The sequence below is a fragment of the Capricornis sumatraensis genome, chromosome 10 (genome assembly GCF_032405125.1).
Source record: "Capricornis sumatraensis isolate serow.1 chromosome 10, serow.2, whole genome shotgun sequence".
In the NCBI taxonomy this organism is placed as follows: Eukaryota; Metazoa; Chordata; class Mammalia; order Artiodactyla; family Bovidae; genus Capricornis; species Capricornis sumatraensis.
Genome location: NC_091078.1, coordinates 18,944,822 through 18,955,360, shown reverse-complemented (window position 1 = coordinate 18,955,360; position 10,539 = coordinate 18,944,822). Strand labels below are relative to the sequence as shown.

The 10,539-nt window shown below is 36.8% G+C and overlaps 1 protein-coding gene across 1 annotated transcript in view; it reads right to left on the bottom strand.

Annotated features, from left to right (window-relative positions):
- Positions 1–1,892: 1,892 nt before the first annotated feature.
- PPA1 (inorganic pyrophosphatase 1) overlaps positions 1,893–10,539 on the bottom strand; it is a 33,963-nt gene continuing 25,316 nt past the window's right edge. Inside the window, exons 7-11 of the mRNA XM_068982297.1 lie at positions 8,501–8,628; positions 8,015–8,100; positions 3,825–3,894; positions 2,957–2,999; positions 1,893–2,241 (exon numbers count right to left, since the gene is read on the bottom strand). Coding sequence (XP_068838398.1) covers positions 2,210–2,241; positions 2,957–2,999; positions 3,825–3,894; positions 8,015–8,100; positions 8,501–8,628 — 359 coding nt within the window. The 3' untranslated portion in view covers positions 1,893–2,209. The remainder of the gene's footprint in view (positions 2,242–2,956; positions 3,000–3,824; positions 3,895–8,014; positions 8,101–8,500; positions 8,629–10,539) is intronic.

Below are 10,539 nucleotides of genomic sequence, written 5' to 3'. Positions count from 1 at the left end.
AGAAATCGACCCAACACAAATACACTCAACTGATATTTGACAGAAGCACAAAACCAGTACACTGAGGGAAGAATAACATTTCAACAAATGGTGCCAGAGCAGTTGGACATCTGTAGCAAGAATTAAAGAGCCTTGCCCTAAACCTCATCTCTTATACAAAAATAAACTCAAAAGGGATCACAGACTAAAATGTAAAGCTATAAAACATTTGGAGACACTCTTTGGGATCCAGGTAAAGAATTCTTAAACTTGATACAAAGAGCATAATTCATAAAAAGAAAATTTGATACAGTAGACTTTATCAAATTTAAAAATCTGTTCTGTAAAAGCCCATGTAAAGAGAATGAAAAGTCACAGAATGGCAGAAAATGTCTGCAACTACATATCTGACAAAGGACTTTCAACAGTTAATGATGAAAAAAAAATCTAATCAGAAAATGCATCAAAGGTAGGACAAATATTTAACCAAAGAAGATGGCAAACAGACACAGGAAAAGATGTTTTACATAACTAGCAGTTAGAGAAATGCAAATGAAAAGCGCAACAAGATATCACTACACACCTAACAGAACGGCTGAAATAAAAAATAGTGATAAACCAAACTCTGGCAAGGACGCAGAGAAACTGAATCACTCATACATTGCTATAGGAAGTGTAGAATACTACAGCCACTCAAGAAAACAGTTTGGCAGCATTTTATAAAACAAAATCTATGCATCTATGAGATGACTTAGCAATTACAGTGAAAAGTTATACTGACACAAAAATATGTACATGAATATTTATAGCAGCTTTATTTTTTACATTTATTTATTTGGCTGTACTGGGTCTTAGCTGTGGCATGTGGGATCTTGACTGTGGCATGCGAACTCCTGAGCTTCAGCATGTGGGATCTAGTTCCCTAACCAGTGAACAAACCTGGGCCCCCTGCACCGGGAGTGTGGAGTCTTAAGACAGTGTGGACTACCAGCTGAGTCCTTGCAGCTTTATTTTTAATAGAAACTGGAATGAGCTTAGATGTCCTTCATAGGTGAAACAGTTTATACATACATCCGAGGGAGAGGGGGTAAATCTCATGCTAGGCCACTCCCGTATCTGCAGGTCTCCAAGGTGAACAGCCTCTGGCATACATACTACTCAGCAATAGATAGGAATGAATAAAAAGAATGAACTATAGATACACGTAATGAGAGGTGGCTGTGGTTATAAAAAGATAAAACCAGGGGTCTTTGTGATATTAAGTGTTAAGTATCTTGTGGGACACAGGAGCCTACACAGAAAAATACAGCATACAGATGAGAACAAGTAAAACTGGGAGATCTGAGGAAGACGGGTAGACTATTAGGGCCATATCCTGCTTGTATTATTGTACTGTAGTTTTACAAACTCTTGCCTTTGGGGGGAAAGGAATAGAGAAAGTCTCTGTATTATTTCTTAACAACTGCATGTGAATTTCTAATGATCTCAAAAAAAATTTCAATTAAAACAATCTGAATGCTTAATAATGCCTTTACACAAACTGCATCTCTTTTACAAACGAGGGAGCTGGAGTTGGGTGTTTGGTACCTGACCTGAGATTACAGAGCTAAGTAAGTATATCACGTAGGATTAAAAACTCAGGTCTGCAGAGCTCGAATTTAACGCAGTGCACAAATTTAATCACAGAACTGTCCTGACTGATGACTCACAATGAGGCGACGGGAATTAGGTAAGAGCAGAGCATCAAGAACTACTGTCAATACAAGGGATTTCACTTTCAGGCGCCTAAAAATGCCAGTTTTTAGGCTAGTAAAACTGAATTGTAAGATCAGTCATAGAAAGCCAATACCAAACAGCACCCAAGCCTGCTTGGTAGTGTTAGGCTTCAGATTAAAATACAAATATCATAAACCAAGTTGAAACAAAATAATTTTTATTTCCTAACCCATGGCAAACGTATACATCCAATATGTACTCATCTTGCATACTCAGTCACAGATGACTTCCGAACTACAACCGCCTTCATATTTAAGCAGGAACTAAAAGTTACCTTAGTTGACATGATAAATGCTCTTAGATGGACCATGTATGAATATATTGGATTGGTGACAGCAGACTCTGACTGATTAGTTCTATAAGTTTAAAGCTTGGAAAAGCTACTACGTTCACATCTAACACTTTCCGACAGGTAGGATGCAGCAATATCAGCTTGTATTCCAGAGAAATTTCCTTAGTTTTTCTGGTGATGGAACCACTTATCCACTGTAGTCAGGAAAAAGAGAAACCAATTAGAATCCCTGTTAAGAATCAAAATTACACCCAACATATAACAGTGAATAATATACTTGCTTTAATAAATACTGCTATGGGTTACATTAAATCTACATACATGCATAGCTTCACTAAATTACCAAAACAGGTAACTTATCAGTGTTTTGTTTTGGGCTTCCTTACTCTTGTGGAGAAGGAAATGGCAACCCACTCCAGTATTCTTGCTTGGGAAATCGCACGGACAGAGGAGCCTGGTGGGCTACAGTCCATGGCGTCGCAGAGTCAGACACGGCTGGGCAACTAAACATCCTTACTCTTGATGGCTGATCCTACAGATCGGCAATTCTCACCAGAAGAGCCTTACAGAGAATTCTAATGTCTAAAGATGGAAAGAACTGTTTTCTGGGTGAATCAGCCTGTGGCCAGACGGGGAGGCAGAGCCCAGCCTGCTCCAGCCTCCACGAGGCACCTACCAGGAACTCAAGAGAACAGTGGGTCATGACTTGGAAGCTGCTGTCACGGGCTGGCACTAAAGGGGGTACATACAGCCCCTTTTCCCACGGACGCCTCGAAACCCTAAGAGTGCTTCTCCCCATTCTCCTCTTTCTCTGTATGTGGTATGTAAGATGCATCTACAGATATACATGTCATTTCCCCACACATATGGAGAATGTTTAATGTAATTTGCCTAGAATATAGATCTTACCATCTGTTGGTATTGTGCAGGCAGATCCACATGGTGGTGGTAACTAAAACACAGTATTAAAATGTATTAGTCTAATTCCAGGAAAAGAATAAGCTAAAAAAGTATATTGACAGAAAGATTAAAAGGAATGTGAACAGCAGACAACTATTTCAAATTTTAAGTTCTAAAAATAATTTACACCAGATGGGAACAATGCAAAGCTTGCTCTACTAAGAAATGCTAACAAACTCAAAACCTCTTGGCTTTTAACGACAACACAGGAGAATAATTAATAAAAATGCTTTTTTGAAATAATTGAAAAACCAACATATGTATATATAGACTTTATATATATAAAATGTAGGCAGAATGTTCTTATTGAAAAGTAATGGTTGTTAACCAGTGGCTTTTCCCTTTTATCTCAACTTTGTCAAAATTTATATACAAATAAAAATAAATCTAAACATACTGGCTTTATCATTAAATTGTCTTTTTCCCTTGTACTATACAAGTCAGTAAAGTCAGACCTCATTTTCTTTTGTTTTTCTCATCTAATATTATGAGAATAATTTTAGACAAGCTTCAATCTTTAGGTTAATCAAAATCAGATTATTTCTTTGATGGATGATTTATTACCTCACCTGAAAGTCTCTCTAGGTCTACAAACCACTCTTGCAATGGTACCTGAAATTTGATGACTTTCTCCATCCTTGCTATGACCAAGCCACGTAAGTTCCCATTGGTACTCTTATGAAAAATGGCTTATGATAAGTACCCAGGCACTTGGGTTATTAATATTCATAACTAATAATTAATACTTTCCCTCCCCATTCAACACCGTATTTTTTGGCTGCCGAGTTTGTTTTTTCTCCAGGAAACCTTTACTTACAGCATCCACAATGGCTTTGGCAGCATCAGGGTCACACTGGAAGGGGCTCTCAGACACCGTGGTGTTCATGCTGTTACACAAAGGGAAAGTGTCACACTAACAAAAACTTCTCTCATTAAAACTCGTGTTAAAAATAACAAGCTGGAGCTGGTAGGTCAAGTGAGATTCAAGTTTGGCATTGTTGAAAGATTTCTCACCTATATTAAACATTTTGATTATTTATTTTGGCAAGATACAGCTATTCTTAAGGCAAATTTTACTCAAATACTTTAACAAGTTCAGATTTTAAAATCTGTGATTGAGTGCTTTGCAATTCTTTGAAAGAGCTAAGAAATGCAAATTAAAATGAGAGGCCTATCTTTCCTAGTTAGATAAAAAAAAAAAAAAATCTGGTTTCTATCAGTGCTGACACCTGGCAGGAGCAACACCTGGTTCAATATTCCTGAAAAATAATCTGGTAAAATATGTCCACAACAAAATTAAAAAAAAATTTTTTTTAACACACACCAAAAAAAAAAAGTGTCCAAAACCTTTTGAAAACCACATACACTTTGATAGACAAATTCCACCTCGCCAAACTCAGAGATTTAAATAATTATGTACAAAGATGTTCAACATGCATGATTTTCACTATTGATATGACTGAAAAGCTGGAAGTAACCAAAATGTCCAACAACAGAGATGATTAAAACTGATTTATCCAACAGACAGAACAATATACAGATGGAATATTTATATTATAAAATATTATATATTTAATGACATAACAAATGCTTGTAGTGTTAACTTTTCTAAACCACAAAACAAAATGTATGTATTATATATGTGCATATGCTTTCGCTCAATCGTGTCTTACTCTTTAGGACACCATGGACTATAGCCCACCAAGCTCCTCTGTCCATGGGATTATCCCAGCAAGAATACTGGAGTAGGCTGCCATTTCCTACTCCAGGGACTCTTCCCAACCCAGGGATCGAACCTACATCTCCTGTGTCTCCTGCATTAGCAGGTGGATGGATTCTTTACCACCTGGGAACCCCATATATTACACATACAATATGATTATTTTTGAAAATATACTTAAAAAGGACTGTAAAAAGAGAAAACTTTACATGTTACTATAAGTATCTATGGAAAAACTGAGATTAAAGTGATTTTTTTTTTAAACTTTTTTTGGTTAACTATGATTCAAAATTTCCTTCATATTGAATTATTGTGTACTATTATATGGTTATAATCAAAAATATTCTATGAAAAAGAAAAAATATTCAGCCACCTGTTACTTAACATTTCCATAGAAATAATAGGATACCACAAAATAGAGAAGTTATTAAAAGCAAAGTCTCATGATTGTACATTTTCATACAAAGGTGTGTGTGTGCTCAGTTTTTCTTATGCTTGTGGAGAGACAGATGTTTTTATTTTACAAGACATTATCCCAACTTACAGAACATTCCTGAGAATTTCCTATAGCTCTTTTCTCCCTCCAGAAAAGAAATTTATAATATAAACAGATGCTGGGGTGTGTAGGTATATCTTACCTTGCATAAATGGGATCACACTGTGATAAATATACTGCTATGGACTTTGCTTTTCTCATTTAATATATTTTGGACATCATTCCACATCAACATATAGAGAACAATGTGCCATATACTGTTCCATGAATTGCTTAATCATTACAGTTTGGTTGTTTCTAACTTTTTTGATATTATAAATGACACTGCAGTGAACATCCTTGTACAGACATCTTTCAGGACTATATAGGATACATTCCTAGTTAGTAGTGCTACAAAGAAATACAAGAATTTAAAATTTTGAGATTAATGGCTGATTTACGTTATACACCAGAAACCAACACAACATTGTAAAGCAATTATCCTCCAATTAAAAAAAAAGACACAAAAAAACCTAGGTACTGACTACTGTCAAACTGCCCTCACAAAGGCTGTACCCATTCAAACTCTCACAACTACATATAAATGTTGCCACTCCAGGCTATCATTAAATTTTTTTTAATTACTCTCACAACTACATATAAATGTTGCCACTCCAGGCTATCATTTAATTTTTTTAATTGTGCAGATTTATTGAAGGATAACACTATCTTTCTGAGCTGCATTTAAAATTATAAAGTGAGGCCGCACATCTTCTTATATGAGAACTTACTTTTTCTCTCCCTCTATTAGTATTCTCTCTTTCATCAATTTGGGTAAGTCATTTATAAATTAAGAAATTTAGTCCTTTGTCAGGTGTTAAGAAAAAACTGGGAAGAACTGCCTCCTGATACATTAAAAAATCATAAGTAAACCTTTCTTTTCTGGATTTTGAGTTTGTCTTCTGTTTAGAGAGGTCTTCCCTACTACAAGCTAATAAATTAAATGCACCTAGTCTTTTTCTAGAATTTTCTCACATTACAATTTATCTGTCTGGAATTAAAACACTGACATAAGACAAGAGTTGCAAACTCATGCTGGCAGCCAGTGTCAGTTAACAGGTGGGTATAAAGCAGCTGGGGTTAAGAACACTGGTTGGTGCTGGGCTACTTGTACAGGAGGACCTGCCTGGTTACAGCACCTTTCAGAAACGAAAAGCAGCTACAGCATGAGGGTGGTTGCCAGCGTGCATATCTGGAGGAAGAAAGGAATGTAAAGGGCAAGACAGAGATCTAGCCTCGTTTTTCCTCTTAAATAGGCAGTTGGTGCAAACCTCACCACCGATACCCTTGTTTTTTTCAGGATTTCTGTCACTATTCTGACATGCAGTTTTTTTTTTCCTAGATGAAACTGAATGTTATTCATGAATATATGATACCTTTATATTTAATATCTTTTATTTTTCTCTATAGAGTTTTAAAGTTTTCTTCTTCTTCTGGGTCGTTCAGATTTCTTATTTATACTTTTTTTTCTTAAATTCTATTCTACATGGGATCTTTTCCTCTATTATAGTTTCTGTTATGTTCATATACAAAACTAGCAATGTGCATATATACTCATTTTGTAATCCTCCACCTTATGTTCTTTTTTCTAGGGTTTTCTGTGTACACAGTCATATCATCTGCAACAATTTGCTTCCCCCTTTTCCAGTATTCCTGCATCTTATTTCTTCCTCCTATTTACTTCATCAGCTACTATTTTCAGAACAACACTAGTTAAGTGGCAATGGTGCCCATTCTCTTATAATCTTTAAAGAGGGAGTATATTATACTAAAAATAAGCTGGGGCCACAGAGACTTGGATGCGAGTCCTCATTCCAAAACACTGTGGTATGACCTTGGTTAAGTTTAATCTCCCTGTATCTCTGTTGCATCCTTGGCAAATATTAACTGCTCAATCAGTATTAGTTATTAGTAGTAGTAGTAGAAGTAGTAACAGTAGTTAATTCAATGTGCATGGTAGATCCTGGTTTAGTTGTGATGATCCTATATATTTACATCAGAGAATACCAACCCTAGTATTCAACCCATTCTGAGCACCCTGATGCTAGGCAGTTTTCCCCAGTTACCCTTACAAAGCTCTGATCTCATTCTCCCCTTTATAATTTTAGTTTTTACTTATTCAGAGTATCTTTGTGGCATTTTTTTTTTTTTTACTTTCTGCAAAGAAAAAAATGTTGCCTGCTATATTCCAGTTCTACCAGGATCAAGCCCTTACCCACTACAGTCTCCTGCTGACAGTGTGCCCTGAGGGGAATTCAGGATGGAGAAGAACAGGAAAGATTTGGGTATACTGGCCCCTAGATAGTTAACATGAATTTCTAAGAAAAAATTTCAAATGACCCCAGATTTTTGCCTCTTCTCATACATAGAAAAGCACTGAAATCATTAACTTGAGATGTCTCTTCTTTATGATTAACAGTCATCTTTTTATGCTTGACTACATGTTTTCCCAGCAAAAAAAAAAAAAGTTTGTATCTCTCTTGGCTCCTCCCTTACATCTCTGCAGTAGTTCTTTAGGGCTATCTGAGAAGTTGTCTCCTGGGCTACAGTCCTCAAATAAATTGTAACTCACAACCTTTACACTGTGTGGTTTTTCCTTCAGTCTGCACTTCCTATTGACTTAAGTACTGATAAAACCAGTTATCTCTTTCCTAAGTGAATGTAACGGTACAATATGTTGAGGTTATTAACGTATCCGGAGTAAGCTAGTCTGCTCTGTGTGTTAAACATGGAGACAAGAGTTAATGCTTACCAGCTGATTCCTTTTCCATCAGTTTTCTTAGTCACTAATGCTCTCCAATAGTCATGAGTGCTTTCAATAATGTCAACTGCAAAGTTCTGTAATTTAAAGAGATATTCGTTAGAATAACAGAAACAAGTTCTTTCCTTTCCTAATTTTGGGCTCGGGTCATGGCCTGTGGGATTAGTTCCCCAGCCAGGGCTGGAACCCATGGTACTTGCAGTGAACACAGTCTTAACCCCTGGCCCACCAGGGGACAGTCCTGTTCTTTTCTTATCATCAACATTTTACCAAAGCATGATAGCTTCGTCTCTTCTGAATCATTTCCTTGTATCAAAAATGGAAGAAAACCATTTAAATGAACAAATCAACATAAAGCCTGTCTTGTGTCTTTAAACATCTATTTTATGGTCATATAGTCTTTAGATGGTAACAATATGGTTAAATTATGTCTCAACACAGATAGGCCTACAGCTACAGTTCTGAGTGACACCTTACCTTATCTTTAAATTCTGCATTGAAAGCAAACTCATTCTCAGGTTTTCCATCTGGAACCTTGTACCTCCTAAACCAATCCACAGTAGCTTCCAGGTAGCCAGGTTTCAGCCGCTTGACATCATTAATATCTAAGAAGAGAATAAGATTCTCTTCTCAGACTGCAAGATGTATATGTAATTATTTATGCATTCAATAAAAATACCACGTACTTTCAAGAGCTATAGGATGGATTGTCAAAAAAGTTCAAATAATGTTAGAACTAATATCTTTTCGAGAAGAGAACATATATACATATTAAAAGAAAATCATCTAGTGTCTTAGAATAGCTCTGACATTAAGTACTAAGAGAACAATCAGTACCACAATAATTCCTATTAAATAAGAGGAGGGAGAAATGACTGGGGGCTGCATGAGAGCATAGTTTGGCAAGCGTGTGTAACTTCCCAGGGCTCAAACCTGTGTCTCCTACGATGCAGGAAGATTCTTTACCACTGAGACACCTGGGAAGCCCCAAGAGAAGTATGTGTGTTTCAGTTGCTCAGTCGTATCCAACTGTTTGCGACCCCATGGACTGTAGCCCTCCAGGCTCCTGTGTCCATGGGATTCTCCAGGCAAGAATACTGGAGTGGGTTGCCATGCCCTTCTCCAAAGAGGATAAAAGATACTGAAAGACAGGTTGAGGTTGTACTTGAGGATCACGCTCCAATGACGTACTAAAAGACAAGAAAAAATGCATTACATATGTTCACTGATAGGTTACTTATCACATGTGAATAAGCTTTCCTCACTCTACAGTATAGGCATTCAATATCACAATACTATATTTCTGGCCAAAAAAAAAGTGTCCTCTGTAAAAAAAAAAAAACGTTTTTAAGTTTCTGTATAGTCATTATCAATGTCGAGCCTTAATGCCATCAAACTCAAGTTTAAATGACCAAACTGCTTTTCCATGCAAACAAATAGAAGATACAAGTACAAAAAAAAAAAAAAAAACCCATCAGGAAAATTGTAATTGGAAGCAGAAATATGTTCAACAACAGCTTATTTATATTTCTATAATATAAACTTGGCTTAGCCCAATTTGTAAGGTACATAGTTAAAGAAAATCATGTATTTTATTATCAGAGTACCACTTAAAGTAGGGAAAGTTTACAAAGTGAACTGGGAAATGTTTAAACACTGATAAATTTCAAGGAACTTATAATTCATGTAAAAGGTATCATCTGATACAGAAATAGTTTGAAAATCCAGAAATCCAAAATGCAAGTGAATGTTGTCTTCTAACAAATTTCCCAACCAATTCTATTCTTTAGGCACCAAATGCCAGCCTGACAATTCAGTTCAATAATGACACTGACTAATGGAGTCAGGTCCCACAGTTAGAGGGCTCAGTTCCACAACAGTGATCCCACTTCAGACGTTGGTGGCAAATTCCAAGCCATGACCACTTGCTATAAATCAGTTTCCTACAGTTCTCTCCTTGGGTTTGAAAATTTGCCAGAAAGACTCATAAAACTCAAGAAAACACTGAGCTTATGTTTACTGGTTTAGGATAAAGGATACAACTCAGGAACAGTCCAACACAAGAGATGCTTAGGACCCAGCATGGGGGGATGGAGGGTGTAGTTCCCATGTCCTCTGGGGGGCAGAGGGAGGCATGCCACCGTCCCAGCATTGCAGTGTGCTCACCATCCCAGAAGTGCTCCACATCTCATGATTCCAGGCTTTTCATGGAGCCTCCCCTCCCAGTCCCAGGGGTCAATGATTGGGACTAAAAGTTCCCACCCTCTAATCATTCAGTTTTTCTGTTGACTGAGCCTGTCTGAGGCTAGCTAGGGCCCCACCTTAAGTCACCTTATTAGCACAAACTCAGGTGTAATGAAAGAGGCTCACTGTGAATAAAAGACACACTCATCACTCAGGAAATTCCAAGGGATTTAGTTCTTTGCCAAAAACTAGAGACAAAGATCTAACACATTTCTGTATTGTCCTAGTAAGGAAAAAATGTAAGAACTGATGAACTGTTTGACTTCTTTTGA